The sequence below is a fragment of the Strix aluco genome, chromosome 1 (genome assembly GCF_031877795.1).
Source record: "Strix aluco isolate bStrAlu1 chromosome 1, bStrAlu1.hap1, whole genome shotgun sequence".
Classification (NCBI taxonomy): domain Eukaryota; kingdom Metazoa; phylum Chordata; class Aves; order Strigiformes; family Strigidae; genus Strix; species Strix aluco.
The window spans coordinates 136209547-136232275 of NC_133931.1; the positions used below are offsets into that span (position 1 = coordinate 136209547).

The 22729-nt window shown below is 37.8% G+C and overlaps 1 protein-coding gene across 6 annotated transcripts in view; it reads right to left on the reverse strand.

Annotated features, from left to right (window-relative positions):
• Positions 1-22729, reverse strand: part of CRPPA (CDP-L-ribitol pyrophosphorylase A) — a 146390-nt gene extending 123661 nt beyond the window's left edge. For 3 of the 6 annotated variants that reach the window (XM_074836706.1, XM_074836727.1, XM_074836712.1), the window contains exons 1-2: positions 22455-22729; positions 15439-15718 (exon numbers count right to left, since the gene is read on the reverse strand). In XM_074836706.1, the coding sequence (XP_074692807.1) occupies positions 15439-15718; positions 22455-22621 (447 nt within the window). In that variant the 5' untranslated portion in view covers positions 22622-22729. The remainder of the gene's footprint in view (positions 1-15438; positions 15719-22454) is intronic. The other 3 variants (XR_012624768.1, XM_074836714.1, XM_074836696.1) reach the window with 2 other exon arrangements.

The following is a 22729-nucleotide window of genomic DNA, read 5'->3' on the forward strand; positions in this document are numbered from 1 at the left end:
AACTTTATATGAAGCTGAAGGCAACTGGAACAAGAGTTGTTCATACAAAAATGAAGTAAAAGATGCAATGGCAGAACATTGCTTACCAAGTCACAGGGCAAAAAGCATGTTCTCTAACAATGCTAACTATGAATGGCGTCCTTACACTATACTGTTTATCTATTTTTAAAGAATAATAAAAAAGAATAACTGATGCTGTTTCAAAACATTTTGAATTATCCAGCATCTTAAATCAGTATACCTAGAAAACCACTCCCAGTGGTGAACTCTGACCCTTTTCAGCCACAGAAGATCTCCTGAGGTCTAGTGAGCTTTGACACAGAAAAAAAATGGGTGTCTCATTGCATAAATGAGAGCACTGTTGTTGTTGATTTCATTTATCTTCTGTTAGCAAATCCTACCCTCATACATACGAGCCCTGCCCATTCTTACAAGATTTCTGATCTCAGATAAGCATACAGTGGCAGAATGAGATGCCAAAAGTGAGCCCAAGGTTTTTTTTCCTCTTAGAAGAGAAAGAACTAGTTGTCTTCCCTTCCCCTTTTACACTACTGAACAATAAAACAAAGAATGCAGTCAGCGTGTTGAGCGCTTTATGAGCTCTAAAATACAGCTTCTTAGTTCATTCTTTTACAGAATGAGGACAGAGATGTGAACCAATTTCTCATGCCCAAAGAGTTCTGATATGCATGAGCTACTGGGGCAGGGAGAAGGGAGAGAAAAGATTCAAAAGATTCATATGACAAGAGAAATATCTGAACCACTTTCTCAAAATCTGAAAAGCACTTTTTCTTTCTAATACATGGGAAGAGATATCTATATAAAACACTACATGGAGCAAAACACTACAATCCAAAGGCAAAACCTGGTACAGAAAGATAACCGAGAACTATGAAATTACAGAAGTGTGTGTAAAGGATCTTGAGAGGTGATCTATCTAGTCCATCTTTCTGTCCTAGGCAGGATCAATTTTACTTCTGTAACAGAAAAGACAAACTGACAAAACAAAACACTATAAACTTAGTAATACATCGATGTATTAAATGAGGAGTAAATTTAACAGATATACTTTGAGGAAAAGCTGTGCATAAGAAGCAGAGAGACTAAATTATCTGCAACTTGTCCCCTCTCTATTCCCTACGATTCCAGGATTACTACTTCTATATCCCGGCTGCTGGGCATTTGGACTATGCTGTTTTGTTCCGCCGTCATATTTTAATTGGTCACATACACACACAAAAAAACTATATAAAATTAGAAGGTCATGGGAAGAGACAGAGCAGCATGCTAGCCACAGCTTTTCTGTAATTAGTTAAGTCTGTTTGAACTTTTTTTTTCTGAAACAGTTACCATTCCAGAAAACCAGTTAGCAAAAGAGGATTTCTTAGGCTGATCCAATATTTTATTACAGTTTTTAACAATCATGTCATGTTACATTTTGAGCATAAAACAGGCCAAGAGAGTACAATGTGACTTGCGTAACCAAATCTCGCAAGTGAAACACGCACTGAGGAACCAAAAACCAAACTGCAATTCTAAATAAAATTGAAATACTCAAAATCATATTCTTAAAAGAGCTCTGAAACACATTGTTTTCTTGACATCTGGTTTATTGCACAATAAAAATTCATTAATGTCTGTATCTTTGTGACAATACTGAACCACATCTCGTGCTCTGCTGAGGCTTTGCTCGTCCAGAAGAATCAGGAAGATCTGATTTCTAATAAATTCAAACATGGCATTTTTTAAAACCCCCAATCAACTTCTCAAATAATTGAACGCTTCATGGCACCTAAAATTTAACAAATGGCATTTTTCAAATGACAGTTTTGCTTTACATTGCCCCAGAACTGAGTCGAGTGGCAGGCTGAGAGTTTCTTACCTGTCTTCCCTCCATTTCAATGAGAAATCGCAAGTTGGGCACAATAAGATTTCTTCTGCAGCAAGTCCGCTCAAACTATACCTAACACTGACTGAAAACATGAAGTTTAATACAAAGAATAAGATTTATGGCTGACTTCTGATCATACAAGTGAGAGAAATTCTATGTATGCAGTAACAGGATAACTAGCAGTCACTTGATTAAAAAAACCCCCAGCTTTTATTCCAAAAAAGGACAACTCTGACCATGACTACTCTATGCTCTAAAAACAGGATGCAGAGCTCTAGTACTTACTAAAGCCAGGAAGTTTCTACTGCATAGAAAACTTTCATATGATGAGCAGCTGCGGTACAAAAGCTGTGAATCCATAAGCTAGAGCATACTTGCTGAGGTGCAGCACTGAGTTGAAAACTTAAAATCCTGAGACAAGATACAGAAACTGGTTGGTTGTTTTCCTCAGTACCGACTCACCTTTCTGCAGGACCTTTCTCTGTCTCAGCACACACACATACGGGCTCCCTCAATGATGTGACCCAACACAGGGCTGAGTTTACCACCCCAGTGACACAAGACCTACATTAGTTCCTAAGGCCACTTTCACACTGGGTGAAACTGGGATCAAGCAAACGAAAACATTGGCCTGTGTATGCCCTGCACTGTTTTCATATGGGACAAGAGAGCTGAGTCCCTAACACAGGAAACCTTGCATCTGCAGTACTTCTGGTGGCATTCTCTAGCTGGCCTATGCCAACACAGCTGCCAAACACAAGCTGGCTTACACAGACCTCACCACACATGCTTCTGGTTCAAAAGTTGGCTCATGAGTATCTTCATTCATGGTGTAAACAAAATATTTGGCATGTAAAAGCAGAAGAATTGAGCTATGATTTTTGTTCTCATATACAGGCCAAAGAGGGGCACAGTTTAAGATGTATGGCTCATTCTGTGGCATTTTCTTTGGTTAGTGCAAGCGTCCTCCCTAGTCAGCACAAAGCCTTTTCTAAATTCCCCTCCAATCAGTCTTGCAATGAACTGAATGGGGAATTTAGGTACTTAAGACAGGGCTTTAGACTACATTTTTTAGTTCAGAAACTTAAAACATTAGGGCACAGTTGGGCCAATAAAACAATAAGGTACTACTGTATCTAAAGGGGCTTTTGCCCCGATGGCTGTGGGCTGTAAAGTGAAGAACACCATCTTCCAGCTAGTTTACATATGTTCAGTTACATCAAATATTTTATTTTTTGCAAGGAATTTCCATGTTGTTTTTCTGGTTATAAATCAGTGACAAAGATCTATTTCTATATTAGTAAAGAGAGGATATACTGAGTCTCAGGTATCTGAATTTTATTTGTTATAATCTGAGAAGCTTTGACTTGCTATTTATGTCAGGAATGTATAGGTATTTGGCCCAGCTCTCAGGCAAGAGGTTCAGACATGAATTTAAAAAAATGAATAAAACAAAGAAAATCTGTCCTCATTTAAAATTATAAGTACTTGTTAATGTCACTATAGTTTTACAGATCTTTTTTACACTTTGAATTAGCCTACCACAAAATACAAATCCTGTGAGTCTAAAGCAAGTGCCTGGGTCTTATACTAACATTTCCCTACCCAGAGTACTCATCTTCCAATTTCTAATCATTTTGACCCAGATCTCAAGTAGATTTGCTTTCAAAATTATACACAAAAAGCGTAACACACTTTTCCTGCATGTGAAGTAGATAGATGATGGATAGTTAAACTGAATTTCTTTAAATGTCCACTTTACAGCCTTCAAGCTACTCTACCTCAGAGACAGTCAAGCACTAGTTTTGGTGAACCTGGCATGCCCAGGAAATGCATACATTTCTTTCCCCCGTTTTTGCACATTTTGATAAATATATCAGTTAAAGTATCAAAATATCTGTGGGCAAGCTCTTAAAATGTTTCAATGTCTGTTATGCTGTGAAGGAATAAGTTCTGCTAACTGGTTAGTTTTCTACTGCAGACAAAATACTGGAACAAAAACCACAATTTTAATCGTAGTTTCCTTAAAATAATCCTAAAATGTCCTGAGAACACAGAATTCCATCAACTTCAGGGGAAGTGACAGACTGGTATCTCAGAAGCAAGCTCACCCATCCATCTGCTGAAAACTGAACCAGCCTCTAGATGCTTTTAGAAACAACAAGTGTCTTTTATAACCTATTTTAAACAGCACAAATCAAAAACTTTTACAAGCAGGTTCTCATTTTTGTATTCAGACTTTTCCATAACTACCTAGAGCACAACATACATTCAAGATTTAAAGATTCGATGGTGACTGAAAAAAAGGTAGAATGAAGTGCACCATGCAGGTGAGTATAATAAGGTATCCCAAGTATTTTCAATAGATTCAAGGCATACTAATCCACCTTTCCACTAAACAGTAACACTGTATCATTCTCATTTTATCATACTTTTATTCTGACTAGAAGTTTTTAGATGCCTACATTCAGAGAATACATAACCAGGGTGTGTTTCATGGTCAGACAACACAGTCAGTTCAAGAAGAGTGAAGTCCAAGCAGTACTGATGACACCTGTTATTACAAAATGAAATATGAATATTTAGGCCACACAAGCCTACATACAACATAGCAACCTGGCTAACACAATGCATTACAGCTTATTTTTACTGAATATTCATAAAAACTGAAAATCCTCTTTTTATTTAGAAAAAAAAAAAAAAAAAAGAGAGCCAGAATCCATTAACATTTCCAAAATAATTAGGGCCGGTGATGGAGCTTATATCACAATCAAGAAATTATCCAGGTTACAAACACCCACACACACAGTGCATTATTCGACTGAGACCAACACTTCACATCTAGAGTACTACCTAGCAAGAACAAATTATCCAAGAGCCAGAGCTCCAAAAGAGCATGAAAACCAACACACCCGCATCATTGATCTGGTCATTTTTGGTAGCCAGAGTTGAAATGGAACAATGTTAAATAGCTGCAAAGTTTAACAAGTTGAATGATATGGAGTAGGAAGGGAAAAAAAATTGCAGTGGCACAAAATCCTTAAAAAATTTACCACAGCTACAATTCCTTTTGTTTTTCAACAGTGTGGTAACAAGTTCAGACAATCACAGATCGTGCAGGCTGGCATACTAAAAAAAAAAAAAAGTATCCTATGTCTTTGGCACACCCCTGTCCTCAGTAGGCTCCAAGTACTAATGCAGACCCACAAAGGTCACTTACACAGCCAATTTGCAACCCTAAACTTCAAGTGAGTGGGAATCACAGCTTAAAACTTTACAGAGTCTAGTCCTAAATGAGCAGACTCTTACATTCCTCTAGCATGACTCCCTTCTACTTTTTAATTACACCAACAATACTTTTCTTCTCATTTCATAGCTTCTATCTCACCTGAAATTCATTTTCCCTATGCTTTCTATCTTCTCAGCTTTTTAGTAGCATTAAGTAAATGTACATTTTATATTTCAGTCGCTCTAACTACATTAGATTCAATGTTTTAAAATTACTTAGGCATAGGCCTGATGTCAAACACATACAAGCATAGCTTATGAGTGCTATCTTTAAAAGAATGTCCCTATTTTCATGTTTTTACATGTCTTCTCACTATTCATATTTATTAATTTTAATTCTTTAACCAGAGTTGTTTTCAGCTCTGACAAGCAAAATAGTACTGAACAAAGGCTCCCAAATAATTTAGTCACCCTGTCCTAGAAAAAATAAACTTGTCTTGCATATATACACTGGAAATAGAGGTATACTAGAAGTATTTTTTCATCACTTCAAAGCAGCTGACTTCTTTGAAACTGTATGCTGAAGTTTGTGGGGCTAGTCACACTTAGCAGGACAAATACATCCATCTTGAAACTCCATTAAAGTAAATTTTGTAGAAGTGAATTTGGTAAATACACAAACAATTTCATCTTGCTTTTCCATGAAGACAAGGATTGCATTTGGACACTGTTCAACTACATAACAATAACAATCAACGTTAATTTAGACAAGCTAGGTATCTAACAGTTTACAAATATGTCCTGGAATGTTTTTTATTAGGTGAAAGATTATTTATGTTACCAAACACTACCATCTCCTAAGGATTTCAATCTAAATTAGGTCTGGCGATGAACCAGCAAAAGCAGCTCAGAATAACTATGATTAATTTCTTCTCATTTTATTCCATCAAACTGTTTCCACATGTTACTACAGGGAAAGTATTCTTTTACACAGATCAAACTACTTGCCATGAAGGGCATTCACAGCCAACTACAGTATGAAAAAATACAGAAATAAACACGGTATCCATGATGCATGAAACAGGTAGAAACATGCATTTCTATTCAGACATCTGCACTCAAACTAATTGTATCTATAGTAATCAACATGCTTCAGCCACACTCAGTAATTACCATTTAAGTTAGAAGAATTGTCTCTACTGAAAGATTTCTTATTTCAGATTTATCAAACAGTATCTTCAAAGCAAAATTCAATAACTCAATTATAAGATTAAAATATTTCACATATTTAAGAGGATGTTCTTTTCAAATCTTTTATATTGTAAATCTGAAGGGGAGAATATCTAATAAAACAAAGTCATATAACTATCTTTGTAAAATAAAGCAATTAAAGAATTTCTTCCAAGGCACATTCAAAGAATCGCATTGAAATATCGCATAGTTTTTTCCTTATGTTTCTTTTTTTCTTTTCCTTTTCTGCATTTTGTATCCAGCTGTTGTCTAGGGCTACATTTTATCTTCTCTATAACCAAAAGTTGTAATCTATGAGAAGTTCTATGATTCCACTGCAGAGATAGAAGACAAGAGTATTTCCTCCTCCAACCCGTCAAAACAATTCTGTTTGGATGGAAAAGACTGGGACACAGATGAAGTAATGACACCAACCATACGCTACCAGTCCTATACAGAAGTACAGTCAATAACTACAATTTGGTTATATGTGCAAAGTTTTCTAAACTTAGATGGAACACATGTTCAAGACCAAACTAGCCCAACTTCCAAACTGAACTGAGTCAAGCCTGAACATAGTCCACAGAGTTCATAACCTCATTCTGCACCCAGAACCCACCTACTTGCTGTACAGCAAGGTCAGACAGCAGTCTGGCTGCATGGGTTCAACTCAAACCTGCCACCATCTGCTCCCGTAACTTCTTCTGTTAATGTCATGTCCAAAAGACACCCCCCAAACCAGTACCTCAGCTGCACACTTCTCTTGAAGGACCAGATACAGCATGCAGTCAGGACCACAGGACAACCAGGATGACTCAGTAAAGGAATAGCAGACCACAATAAAGGTAGAGGTACTCTCATTATCATGCAGAAACAGAAATCTGAGTCCAGGGCATATCATACTTTCACCCACACTCACACCCAGGCTCTATCATGTAGCACAGATATTCTTTCTGTGGCAGTGCTGTGGTGGGGACAGGATTCCTTCTACCAGCAAACATGTGCAATCCGCAACCTGGGCTATGTATCCATTAGAGATTAAGGCTGAATAAAAAAGGTTACCTTCTTTCTGCCAGGTATCTGCCTTTTTTAAAACAATAGTACTAATTCTTAAATTACCTTATTTTTAATTTTGGAAAAAAAATCAAAATTCATAGTCATTATGGGCATACCATTTTTGATTCTCATCAGTGAGATACCCACTAAAATTTCTTCTGTGTAGGCGGTATCACCAATCACTCCAATTCCAGCTATCTTGACATATTTGTACTGGCAGCTTTTAATTGCCCAAGGACAGCACTGGTTGAAAAGTTAAACAAGCCCAGTGTAACACAGATATTAAACGCAATCATCAGACAGACAAAAAGAAGGTTAATTAGAACAGATGTAAGGAGTTTTGAACGCCGTGAAAAAAGGTTGTATGCTAAACTTCACCTAATTTCCTTAAAGTCTGTTTACCCAGCTGGCTAGGAGCAACAGTCAAACTCACTAAAGTTGGGCACATGTTAATCTTAAACCAACACCAGGAAGGAAGAAGTTATAATTGTGTTTATTCCTAGCTGCAAAAGAGGGGATGTTTAATCAGAAATTTAATATACACTTTGATCCAATGTTAATGAGCTGACACTATGTTGTACATTGAATTGACTTCAAAGACACAGGATGCCTTAAACAAATGTAATGTATATTTATGACACTGTTTAAGAAAAAGAAAACATTTCTTCTAATGAGGTCACCTTTATCAGAACATACTATCTGAGTAACTGGGGATAGTACATGTACATCAAGACACGTCAGTCCCAATTAGCTATAGCAAACTAAAGATTACCGATAACAGAAACTGTTGCTCAAAAATTAAGACTGCACATGTTTTTACTTTACATAAATTTCTGTTCTTTTGTATTTAAAGTATTTACCTCTAAGCATCAGCAAATATCATTTTGATCTAACTGACAACATGCTAAATTCTAAATGTTATTCTATGGAAAAAAGTAAGAATTCCCAAAGAAAAATCAAAAAGATTCCCCTCAAAAACACACGACGATAGGCATATGCAACTGAATATATATATGAGGTGGAGAAAGAAAGCAGAACTAAGCATATCACAGGCTGCAATTTTTCAACAGGCAGCGAAAAGCTCAAGAACATACTGAAGTGGAAAAGAAGCAAAATGTATGCATGCACTAAGAAAAAGCAGAGTGGTTCTGCAAACAACAATACAATTAATTTATGTGACCATTTGATTTCATATTAAAACTGGATTTTAAAACACAGACTGAAAATAACTCTTAAGAATGTCATTTATGTTGCTCTTGTATCATGAATTACCGCCGTAAATCAGATTAACTATTTTTAATACATTAAAGAATAAAATTACAAGAATTAGCAGGATTAAACCAATATATAATTTTTTAATGGTGTCACACAAACTATATAGCATTTCTCTTAATCCATTCTTTATCTGTGCATTCCTTGTGAGAAATAAAAGAATGGTCAAGGAAGTTCATGTTTTCCATAAATACAACAGTATTGTATATTCAATAAAATATATTTTATCATATTATTAGCCAAATAAGGTCTTATTAACTTAGTCAACATACTCAGCTAATTTTTGTCACAGTGCAATAATTGGCAATGTTTAACAACATGTTCTCATTTATTAAGGTTTTGTCTTCTTCTTGACAGATGTGTTTTTAAGTACTTCAAAGTTTGTATAAAGTCTGCATAATGCTACCAAAGTTCCACACTAAGTATATGTGATCCAGACCACACATAGCATCCCCTGCCTAAAGAGCAGCGCATGCTGGTATAGTGCTTCAAGACTTTCTTATGACGTATTTAATCTTTTCAGTTGTCAGCAATAATTGTATATTATACACAGCTATGATGTATTCTATAACATGAAAAATTCAGTCTAAGCAATTCCAAAGTAAATCATATGGCCAGTACGCTACCAACAGTTTTCAATATTTTTAGAAAGATTTTGAAGTATACTTACAGCTTTAAATTTTGGCATTCATTCAACATATGATGATAATATGATGAGCTACCAGCACTTTCTTGTTGTAATTAGTGCTATACTGCAAATCTAGGTGGCAAAAATTAAACAAAATATTTGCTATAAAAATTAATGAATCACAAAGACAAACATTTTTGCCTCAAAAATTAACAAGACTATATATTTTACTTTGACTGCATAGTATTACCTTGCATTAACAAGTAAGGAAACACATCTTACAGTCAGCAAGCCATCTTTCATACCCTAATTACTGATTTACATTGCAAAAAGCTATCAGTGAGAGTGCATTGTGCCACAAAGGATTCTGCATATTAGAGTAAATCAATATAAAGAGGAGGTAAAATCTGTATTCAGTGGAGTAGAAATCTTGAAGGTACTGCCACAGGAGTTACAATTACAGTTAAGAAGTTATATTTTACCTCCAGAAAGTCTACATTATTAAAAAATCAACAATACCATGACGTGAAGGCTACTGATCCACTGCATATCATTAAACACATGATTTGCATCATATTATGAAGAAAGAAGGAAAAAAAAAAATCTTGGTGTTGTAGGAGGACTCTCGCACAATTTAATCAACCAAATGCAAAACTGCAATGTTTAATTAATAACTCCTTCCCACACACAGTCCTGAGCAACCAAAACCACAGGCACTATAGCTTGTGGTCATGCAGTTCCCTAAGCAACTCTGCACCTGCTTATCAAATGTCTTGCCTTCTGAATTTGCGCAGCTGCTTCTCTTGGAACTGCTTGTGTCCTCTTCCTCTCAGAAAACCTTGCACTGTGCTTCTTTCTCTTACAGACCATTAGATTCAAAATTTCAAGTCACCTCTTCACAAGAGCTTCGTCTAAGACCTTCTCTGTTATCAAGGGCCTTGTAAAATGGATCATTATACCTTACCACGTGAGCTTGGCTCAAATAGTGACTCTAATACACATATGCATGAATCTGATACCTCATGAATTCTCTCCTACATGCTCCAATGCTCCCTAAGGCAGTTTTAGTTCTATCTGTACCACAACCCACTTACCTTCTTGGAAACAGAAAGATAAGCACAGAACCAGTCCAGCAAACTATTACAGCATATGAAACAGGCCAAGTCGGCTTTCAGAAGCTTCACCTAACCTGCAGGGCTGGTGTTGTCCTTGTCACAAACCACCCACATCACACTCAGCCAAAATGCAGCTGGGGGCATTTCTGAATGAAAACTCAGATTTCTTTTCAGTGCAGTATTTGGTGAAAAGGGAAAAACTTGGGGAGGTGTGCATGCCTACTCCTTAGCAGAGAGATATGGGTAAGAATCTCTTCCAGATCTTGCTGTGTAAAAGTAGCTAGAATGATCCAAGGCCTTTATTCAGCTCCTCACACATGCTGCACAAGCTGAGATATCCCTTATTTTAAGGAACTATTCTTTACTCCTTTGATGTCCTGCAGGAAGGAGAATCTGAGTGACTAAATAGACACATCTTTGCTAAAGGCTGCTTCATTTTCCAAAGTCATGTTGTTTACTCAGATGAAGCATACAGACTTTAACTAGCCTCAAATCAACAGCAGCATCATATTCATAGTTTCTCTAAATTTAAAGGAGATACATTTCATAGACATTACATAAAAATTACCTCAGCAATCACTTAAGTACAGGAAGCTATGCTCAAAATTTACTTCCAGGATAACCTAATCCTACCTAAAAAATGCAAGGTAAAAATTACTGTACGTGTAGACTTCCAAAAGCCAAAAAATGTGGGATTAAGTCACCTTTTTAAAAGGATTAAATACTAGTTGTATTAGGCATGGCTGGCTCTGTTAGTACAACAAAGAAATGCTGCAAAGAAGAAAGGGAGATTATAATTTAAATTTCTGTCTATGATTTATCTATTTCAGTTGGTTGAGTTGCATCCTTTTTAATGAATGCAGTGAATCATCTAAATCACTTAAATTGAGACTGGAAAGTGACAGACTTGTTTCTCCCCTTACCAATACTTTCCCACCACCAAACACTACATCTTGTGAGGACAAAGACTTCAAGTATTTGCTAACAATACATTAGTTCTCCATTCAACACAGAAAACAATTAACAACTTGGGTGAGAAGGTTATAACTTTCTATAGAACCAATAATGCCATAAGCTATGGAAACATCAGCATGTTTCCGATAGTTATCCATAACTACAGAGTTGGAAAAGGAATAATGCACTGTGTAACTATTTTCTGTACAGCAGAAAAACCACACTTGATTTCTTCACACATTCATAAAAGTTTCAGGGCTATTGAACAGATTCTCATCCTCACAATAATGTAGCTCTTCAAAGATTGTTTTCTTCTAAAATTACTATATAACACCCCTACAATTCATTAATATGTATTTTTACATACTTTACATAAGTCAGAGTCTCCTAGACTACAGAACTCATTCCATCAGTGGAATAAAAATCATGTCAAGATGGTCATATGTCATCAGTTGTTGACTGCTTTTGCACAAGCGTCTGACAGAACAGCAGGAGCCGCCCAAAGTATGAAGCATACAATGAAAGCAGAACCTCTGAGAACACAGGCACAGGATGACTTTGGATGACCCAGTGTATAAATAGGAATCAAATATGGTCCATTACTGATGCAGCCTTTACAGCTGGCTAAAATCTTTGAGCATAACGAAGTGGACAAAGTTCATGCGTAAAATATTCCATATATGGCAAAACAGAGGAGATAAGAAAACATAAAAAGATAACAGCTTCCAAGAGAAAAAGAACAAAGAAAGGACAGAGGGAGTAGAACTGCTCCAGCACTGCCGTCCCCATTCAAGTGCACCATACCAGATCAGCCTATGTATCCACCCAAGTCCTCCTTCAATGGAAAAAGAGAGGTGTTTTTTGGTTTGCCACCCAGCATATTTTGCTAATGCAACTAAACAACCATACATAAAGCATTTTATTTTGCTATCTAACTGGGTGAAAAAACAGCATGTGTATGGGTGTGTGTTTTCTGCTCCAGCCTTCCGATACAGTAAGACTGATAACCACACCACTGAATCTGAGTAAACTCAGGAGCAGACTGAGCATAATATGCAGTGTCTTCTGTCTGGGGGTATTATTTTGACTGATTCTGTACATGAACAAGAGTCCATGAGACTGAGTAGCACTGTACATCTGTATTGGCATGTATGTTTTGTTCAGATCCTTGCTAAAGCTGAGAATAAAGTAATGATGTTAGACAGCTTCCAGAAACCAGCTTTTTAAGAATGCCGTTTTGATTCAGTCCTTTCAAAGAAATAAACTATACTTTCAAATCTAGTTTATGTTAACTACAGAAAAAGAGTCTTTGACTGTATGTGCCTCTTTTTTTTAACTCTCAATAGCAGAACTGACAAGTTCCCCCCGCCTTCCTGATTTTTTTTCTTGTAAGCATTTTTCTTTTTAGTTATGTTGTTTAAAATGCGATGTTGGCAATGAAATATTGCTAAAGGCTTTGGACTGATGCCTTCTGAAGCTTCCACTTTTCCCAACTTTTACTAGCAATAAAGAATTTGTTTCTAGAAACATGTAATTTTAATTACAAAATTACCCCAAAAACATAAATGGAATTTAATTGGTTACAAAGTAATATTTTCACATAATCAAGCGATTGTTTGGGGGATTTAAGGCATAATTTATTAGCTCTGGATAAGGTGCACATTTTGCTTCCTACAGGCAAATAACAAACTGATTAGTAAGTGTAATAAAGGAGTTTATTTGTCTGACAATTGGCAGCTAGAAGTGCAATAACTTACTTGATCAATTGCCATTTTAAAGAGCATTAAAGCTTCTCATAATTACACTATTTATATGGTATGCAGATGAACAACAATACAGCATTACCCCTATGACACTAGTGATTTAATATGATGTTTCTGCCAGGTTTTGTACCTTTCTACATAATGCAAAAGGAAGTAATTACTTTTTGAACTGAAAGATTGAAGAATTGACTCCTTTTTAGATATGCAAAGAATTTTGACTATAGGAAGAAATAAAGATGATAGCTTCTCCAGATCAAATTTCATTTAGGTCTTCAGAATTCTGTAGCTGTCAAGTGAAGATAGCCACCTCTCTCTGGCAGGAAGCTTTTCCAATTTGTTACACAAAGTGAAGTTCTTCTCATGCTCCTTAATTCAGTTGCTTTCCCAGGTAACATCAATAGTTAACAGCTTTTGGATTCCAGTTCTCTGATGGCCTAGCCTCACTGAATTCACTGGATCTAAGCCAACACAGGAAGCCACCACAGAGCCAATAAATACCACGCACATTTCAGACAGACATTATACAATGGAAAAGACTATGACAAAGGTATAAGATCACCTTTTTGAGATCAAATGATACTTCAGTGATCTAGGTAAGGAAATATTTACCAGTCAGAAGTTCAGATGAACTAAAGTACACTGCCTTGAGAAGGTCAATGGAGATTGCCTTGGTTTCCTTACTGTTTTATTGAAAATGTCTTACACCCAATTAAAAAGAAATCCAGGAAAAAAATTACACTGAAATCACACAAGTTTTATGAAAAAGTGAACAAGTTAAAAAACTTAAACGCAAAGATGAGATATGATCTATTGTAACATGCAAAGACACCTAAACACAAACACATTCAGAAAACAGTTATTCTCATTTCAACTCAACATCAGTACAATTAACTCCATTCTTCTTCTACTCTCAAAGAATCTCATTTAAAACAGATTTACAAAGCAGATCTATTTTAAAGTCTTTGGCAGAGAATCAGTTCTGGAAAGCTATTCTGTGCTGTATGAGAAAGGTCAAAAACCTTGTTAAAATTCTAACGGAATTTAAGTTTTAATGACTGGAAACTTACATTCTGCATCACTAAACTATAGAGCAATGTTTCTATTTATTGACATTTCTCATTAAGTCAATCTACAGAAGTACAGGCCTATTGTTAAGAAGCTCAATATATTTAGATTTCTAAAAAAGTTTTGAGAGACCTTACATAATTTAATTTTCATAATAAATATTTTAATAAGTGGTAGATTTCCCTTTTACACTATGGTCTTTCAAAAAAAGGTGGAGGAATGCTAAAGAAATACCACAAGTCATTCTTTGGACTCTTTATTCCACTGATAAAGTTGTGAATTATCTGTCAATCAGCTCACCTTTTACCTCATTTACTGAAAAAGACAAGTAGTGGTAGATTTTCCTAGCTTTCCAATACCCAATCAATCTGCTGTCACTAATGACTTCTACCTCAAATCATCTCCTTGAAGTAGGGAAGCATTCTACAGTCCTATTAATGGAGAACTAAAGTACAAGGTAAAGGTAGCAAATTGTACAAACAAGCCCGTGGCAAAGTTGTGATTTCCAACACCTCTATCTTAGCCAGTTTATCCACTGGTTTCTCTAGCTGCTAGTGCATGCCTTTAATAACTCCACCATTCTACTTGCATAACACAACTACCAACTCTTCCCCTTCACATATCACTCACTGTCTCAGAAATCTTTCTGGTTCCTGTGAATATTCCCCGTCGTCAGACACAGTGATGACCAGGAGGATCTCCAACCTACAGCTGGAGGCTTCCTGCTTCCCTTTTTCCCAGCAGTTTGCAAGTCTTACAGATTCTAGAAGAATCTGGCATTAATACAGAGATAGCTCTCTTGCCACTTATTCAGAATTTGCATAGAAGTTTGAGATAAAAACACAAAGTTTGCAAGTCATCCAATGCAGTACTCTCTTTAGCTATTATTAGTAATCACTAACTGAACTACTCTAGCATTAGGTGAGAATTCTGCATGGAAAAAAAGGTAAACTATCATTATGTAATCTACCTTTCAACTAACAAATTGCTGATTAATTCAATCTCTTACTGATAGTCTCTGGCAATAATTATTCCCCATAGCAAGTAACACCTGTGGTATTTAAAAATGTCTCACTCCCCCATTTGACCTACCTGCATAACAGGGATTCGGAATCTGTCCTACTTAAAAATCAACATAATACATTAATTGCCAGAAAAATCCTTACTTGTCAATCATCATTTTACACTGTACAGTATAAAGAACATAGCAGAGTTGCATTTCTGTATGGTACATACCCCATATTCTTTAGCAGCCATAACCACTTTTGAAAGAATATCTTCTTCAACAAATGGCCTCACAGCATCATGGATAATCACTACTTCTGGTTTCTGGAGCAGATGGTTGGAAAATTCATTCTCTACAAATACTTTCAGGCCATTGAAAATTGACCGGTGACGAGTTATTCCACCTTTTACTATCATGACTCTTTTGTGGCCATATTTTTCAATGATAGACTTCATTGTTTCAATATTTTCAGGAGAGACCACCACAATAATGTTAGATATCCAACTTATCCTAGAAAAAACAGTACAAAAACAGAGAAAGTAGACATGAATGACTAAGTACAGATATCTCCATGAAACAAAGAAATTCATATGGAAAGAAATTCAAGCTGGCTAAATAAAACATCTCTCAATATATTCAAGTCCATGTTTTTGTGTGTGTATTAGCACTCCACCCCTAAAGGGAGAGCTACGTGAGAGGATCTCTACCAATACATGGACGTCAACTAACGTGACTGGAATTCTGGGAAGGGACTTGCTTCCAACAACCAGTTTGCAGAGGTGAAAAAAGTAAATTCAAAGAAAAAAACCACCTTCTGCTAACCCTTCAAAAAGCCTTCAAAACATTTCTTACTCTAGCCTCATTCCTAGCTTCAAATGTAACTCCTAAATTGATCAGCTACAGTCTGTTACTTTAGCTTTCTCTAAATTCAGTCTTCAATAAATTGGTAAATCCTTGGTCCTGGTCTACTGTGCAGTACACTCTGTACAAGAGAGTAAAAGGATCAAGAAAACCTCTGAAACACAGAACACAATGTAAAAACATAGCTATGCTAAATAAAATTACCGTAATATGAAAATCATATTTTTAGAGAACTTCAAGCTTCTACTGTTGGTATCAGGCTAACTCTACAACTGAAAGGTGGTACAGGGAGAAAATGGCCCACATCCCACAAGATTAAAATCGGTCATAACTAAAGTCAGGCTGAAGTCATACTTCTGTCAAAGGGCCTAGGAATACAAATTATAGTCACATGTGGCATACTGTACTTCAAAATAACAGACATACCGTAATTCAAATCCAGCTATTTGAGTGGTTTATTTCCTAAATGCTATGTAGAGAACATAAAAAAGGATTTAAGATTGGTTTATTTCCTTTCTGTGTCTCCACAGATGACAGGAGAGCTTTTTAGCATGACTGACAAGAAACTCATCAGATAAGCAATGATTACAAAAACAATTTACTACTTACTATAGTAAAATTACTCATGTGTAGCCTACACATCCAACTAGGAAAAAAGAGAGACAAGTATGGTATATTCCCTCAACTGAAACTAGCAAAGCTATTGAAACTAATTTCACAGACACAAGACAGGTTAAGGTATTAAGTACTTCCAGTTAAAAAAAATAAGAGGCAGAAATTTACAGTTCAGAAATATACAGGCTCAAGCGACTGGTTTCTGCAATAACACATGAGAAGGATTGCTTACAAACTATCCTTACTCCAAAAGTAAAGCCATCTGTGATACAAACCACTCCCCTAGAACTATGTGAAACAAAAGAGCATCTCCCACCTTCTGTACATTTTTTTTTTTTTGCAATTAATGGAATTTCATGGAAAATTATTTTAATGAATTTTAAAATAACTGTTAAAAATAAAATCAAAAGAAGTGCTATTAGCATTTTTCAAAAGAAAAATATTTGTCCTTATGTTCATTTTATTATTAACAAAGGCAGAAAATACAGCCAAACCAACATACTCTCAACATTTTTTAAGTATTGAAGTTGTTCAAATGTAAAATCTGAAGTCATATGGTTTCATGTTTCATTTCAACTTGTCACTCACCACAGGTTCATCAAAAGGTTTTCAAATCTCTGAAATGAGTCCTGGCATAGTCTTACATTGAGCCACAAAACTTAGCATCTCTGCATGACTTCAACTCAGAACTAGGGCAAACTAATTGGATTAATCTCAGCTCTTTTTTTGAATATTGAGAGTCCGTCAATTAAATAAAGCAAAATTCAAGAAGAGCTATTTCACTCTAAACAAGAATAAGAACTCTGCACTTCTATTTGCAGAAAGACTATAGCCTTACACAGTTCCCAGAAACAGTGGACAGTCTGCACATTCACTAGTGAATGTGTAAGAAGAGCACTGACATTTCCCATTCTGGAGTCAAACGAAAAAGATTATGAGGCAACTGGGTAGCACATAGCATCTTCTGAGAAGGGAACACAAGCACTGGCCAGCCTATGATAAATCTCTGCACAGGGCGAGTGGAATGGCTCAAGGCCTCCAGTGGTAGAATACACCAAGTGACAGGATGCGGTCACAGCTCCACCCTGTGTCTGGATAAACACATTTATAAATTTGAGTATGTCCTTCAACTCACTCTGGACTAATGTTCTCTAATTAGAGCTGGGATTTAGAGATGCAGCCTATTCATGTAGGACTATAAATGTATCCTCTAGATTGGTTAGGTACAAGAACAGTTTAGGCTTCGAAGCCTAACATGTCCCACCAAAACTCATGAAAAGTACAATCAGTAATGTATGCTACAACTTCTCATAAATAAGAACTGTGCAACACACAGGTGCTGACTCTTTTAAAGATCTGCTTGTGGAAATGTTGCAAAGTGTTTTAATGAAGTAGAAAGTATACACTCAATCAGTATACACTCAAGCTGGCAGTAAATGGATTCTTTTTTTCCTCCCTCAAACTTGTCACACCCTTTTCTTCAGAAAGATTTCATACTAAAATAACACAAAGCTCAGGACCTGCTCAAAACCAGTTGAAAAACAGTAAGCACCTTTTCCATTTTATAACTGTAATATTAGATCAAGATAATACAAGCTTCAGAAAAAAACAGCACACGGTGCAAAAAAGATCAGAATACCATACCCCAGTGTGCTTTAATGAGCACTAGATACAGAACTCTAGTGCTTCTATACAACATAGGCCATAGTTCTAAAGTGGAAAATCAGGTCTGATCAAATGAAACAAAAGTAACAACTCCAGTTATAATCACTTTACAGCTGCCTTGGGAGGACCTCAATGTTAGTAGAGGGAAAACAATGAGGCAGAAAAGGACTGTATGTTTCCTGCAACTGTCCTCACATCATCTCCTATCAACAGACTGACTAGCTGCCTAGTAGAAAATAGTATTGTTTCATTACATTTCAAAAAGTACATATATTCATATTAGCTAAGCTAGAACTCAAAGTAAAGGAGCACATTAACTCAGCAACAGATTAAGCTATTACATGACTTCACAACACAGACCGCAGAAGAAACTGAACAACCCCTGAGTTATGCTCTGAGACTGTATCACCTAAATAGCATGCTCGAGTACAAACCTGACTGACATTTAACCCTCTATCAGTTCACTCACATACAAACCAGTGCTGAGCCTGAAATCTGACATAAGGCTTAAATACTCACTCTCAGTTTCTTGCAACTCTCTCGGATCAGCAACAACCTATTTAACGTACAACCTACTGAAATCAGCAGCTGTGCCTGCAAAACATGGCCAGAACCAAGCAGTCACTGCTGAGATGGCTTTAGTAGTATAAGATATTATCTTTCACTGCCACAGAAACTCTTCAGAGGTACAAGGTAAATCATCATATTAGTTTTGATGACCATCAAAACTATTCAAGCATCAAATGAGAAAATGAACTGTCAAGAACAAAATGCATTTGCAGAATGCAGGCATAACTCCCTTTTGCTCCATAACAACTTTGTTATGACTTTACTGATATATGAAAAAGATATATGAATACATATGGATCCGTTATGGTACAAAAATGGAAGCAGGGAGCTTTCAAGTCTGTAAAGTTTCACAGGTACATTAAGGAAGTTTTGAGCATCTCAGGTACAGACGCCATCCATTTTTTCCTGAAAGAAAGTGTTCCTTAGTAGTCAGACAAGATACCTTCATAAAGTTAAAACAATTGGATTGTTTGCTATGATTATTTTTAGCTCATAAACAATTTTAAGAATAAGCTAATGATAACTGGACAAAAAGAACTATCACAATAGATACATTTAACAGAATTGTAATTCTGTGACCTGTAGAGCCAGTGAACATGCATCAACCAATGGGGAAAAATACTTGGCAAATACAGTACACAAGACCCTTCCGAAGACATGAATGTTCAGAAGCTTCCCCAGGTGATGTTTTTTGATACCAAGGCATCTGTTTTAAGAGACTACATTACAGTAAACAAAGTAAACAAAGCTGTCTGAAACCTTTATGGAAAAATTTTATTCTGCCAGTAAACATAGTAACTGCTTTCCTCTTTCATAACTTCTCACTGTACTTTCAACAACTGGTGAAATAAGAGCACAGAAAGAATAGCAGCAGCTTATTTGTCCCTCAATGATTCTAAAATCAACCTTTACCTTAGCTTGTTTTCTGCTCTATAGCTTTATTAAAGTATGTGTGCACATGTGCAGAGAGACAAGACTCCTGTCTCAGAAAAGATATTGGAAAGGTTCTATTCTAAATAAACATACACCAAAAAAATTTGAAGTGGAGGAAGAACCCTACTAGTTTGTACAGAAGCAAAAAGGAGGAATGCCATGCTAGCTCTGTTGAACTTGATGCAGAAGCCTTGCCCAGTTCAGTTCAACAGAAGCAGAAACAAATCCAATGGGAGAGATTTAAGTTCTCCAACACACTTTAATTCTACCCCCAAGGTAAGAACTGACCTTCCTATCAGCACCACTGTACTGACAATGAAAACCAATCATTTCTCCTCACCCTCTCTTCCTAAGGGCATCATCTTTGATTACTGGCAGGCCAACATTCTACATGCTGTCATCCTATGCAACAGGATGCACTGCCTATTCATTCATGTATGCTCTTGTCTTGTCTGACACTTTTTCCACATCAACATTTAAGATTCTTGCTACTTTAAGATGAACAGAGTAAAAGTCTTTCTCTCTTGATTTTTAAAAAGCACATACACAGCAGCTGCAGATTCTTGATTTGCTCACGTATTTCTGTCTGTATGTCGCTATGTTTTTTTCCAGTCTCAAAAAAAGCTCAATAGCTGTGATAATCAGTTCAATATTCAAGAGTCAAGGGTTCATTCAATTACAGTGGGTAAACAATAGACATCAGAAGATAGTATCAAGCTAAACACAGAAAATCTGCCACTTCTGGGTGATAAGATTACATGACAAACTGTAGTTCCTCAATATTACATTTTTGCACATACATTCACATAGAGTAAGAACAAGGTATCTCTTTTGCAGTCTCAGAGTCAGAAGTGTTGAGATTAAAATGAAAGCCATTCCAAGCTTTAGAGTACATCTGTTCCCAACTCCTCATACACATACATACCAGCCAACACTCCAATTGAGTACAGAGATGGCAGAAACCTCTATCCGCGAGAGCACTGGCACCTAAGCAAAAGCACCGAAAGCTCTAGGTTGCTACTCTCACAATCAACTTGGGATCACGCGCCTGGTTGGACTGTACAATTAGAATTCAACCTTCTAATTTTTTGCAGCTTCAGGACATAAATATAATACTGTTGCTCAAAGAACTGGTTTTTTCCCAGAGCTTACTGGCAGCAAAAATGAAAGATTTTTTTTAATGAATAATGTTTTATTTTCTTAAGAATATCATTTCCTTCCCAAACCTCACTCTGTTCTCTTTTCCAGGTCTCCAATACACTGAGTAAGGATATTATTCTTTTCTGTAGATTCCCATGACATTTTGGCAGAAATTACGGCTGTGACAAGCTTTGGATTGGAGGTTTTGCTTACTGATGTGTTTAGCATTGTGACTGGCTGCTGTTGAAAACTAAATAAAGAAAACAAGCAATATTTCTTTCATAAAGTAACAAGTGACCTGAGGGAAGCCTCTCTGGGTGGGAATGGAAAAATAGTCCCAATTTTGATGTTGTACAAGTTTCCATGAGTTAAGACTTTGGGAGATGTTGGCAATTCCATTTCTTTTCACCACCCTCCACTCCTCCCCATTTATTCTCTCTAAAATCTAAAGATTTGTTTTTCTACAAGTTACTGCAAAACATCCAGAATACATCTGACACTCCACTCCTACCTGCAGTGTTTCAAGTGACACTAGATACAAGACTTACATTATGTTAACATTTGACAATAATATATTAACTGTCAGTCACATGCCTAGAACTCAACAGTCTTATGAGAAGGAAAAACCTGAGTGCTAAGATATCCCATTACTTAAAATTCTTCGCTCCAACATAAACAAATGCATTGCACACACGGCCTCACGCTACCTGAGCTATCAGCTTTTAGCCCAGTAACTACATCTTAAACAAAGCCAAGGGGGCATTTAAGCTTCCTGCTGATGCAGGGTGTTCCACCATGGACTGTAAAAGAGAGGCATAATGCAGCGCTGTAAACCACCGAGTTCATCACACTACGAAGAGCGGATCTTTTCGAGGTCTCTGGACACATTTGAGGTCTCAAATGGCTATGGGAGCACAGATCTTTTTCCAAGGCCTCTGGATAACATTGTGGCCGTCTCCAACGGCTACGGCAGGCTTGTCGCTCACCAAACCAGCCACTGCAGCTACGGGAACCCTCGGGCTTCGAGGCTGAGGGCCTCGAACACATCTCCAGCAGCAGTGGAAAGCGACACCACCTCACGGCAGCGGCCTCGCTGCGGAGAGACGGCGGAGAGCGCTCGGCTCCCGCCCGGCACCTCTCCCCGGTGAGCCTGCCCGGCCACCGCTCGGGGCAGCCCCGGCCTACGTGTCCCCAGCCGCCCTGTCGCTTCTTACATCTTCTGACTGGGCGGGGAGGGAAGGAGACCCCACCGAAACGCAAAACCAAACCCTCCGAGGGGCGGCCGCGCCGCGGGAGCCTAGGGCCCGAGGCGAGGGTGGCTGCCGGCGGCTTTCTGGGGACGGGGGGCACGGCGAGGCCCGGCAAGAGCGGGGCGGCCGGGCCTCAAGCGGCGGGGGGCCGGGGGCGGAGGGGAAGGCCCGCAGGGCGCGGACGGGGAGCCGAGCGGCGCCGGCCTCGTTACCTCTCCATCGCCCGCACCGTGTAGCTGACGAGCGGCCTCCCTTGCACGGCGCAGAACTGCTTGGGGGTGGCGCCACCCAGGCGCTCCCCGCTCCCGCCCGCCGGCAGCACAGCCGCCACCGGGGTAACGGCGGGCCCGGCGTCGCGGCTCCCGCTGCTGGGCTCCATCTGCGCGGGGCGCCGCGCCTGCTCCGCCCCCCACAGCAGCAGGAATGCCGCCGCGCCGCGACGGCGCAACCGCCCGCGTGTTTTATTTGCCCGCGACGTCCGCAATCC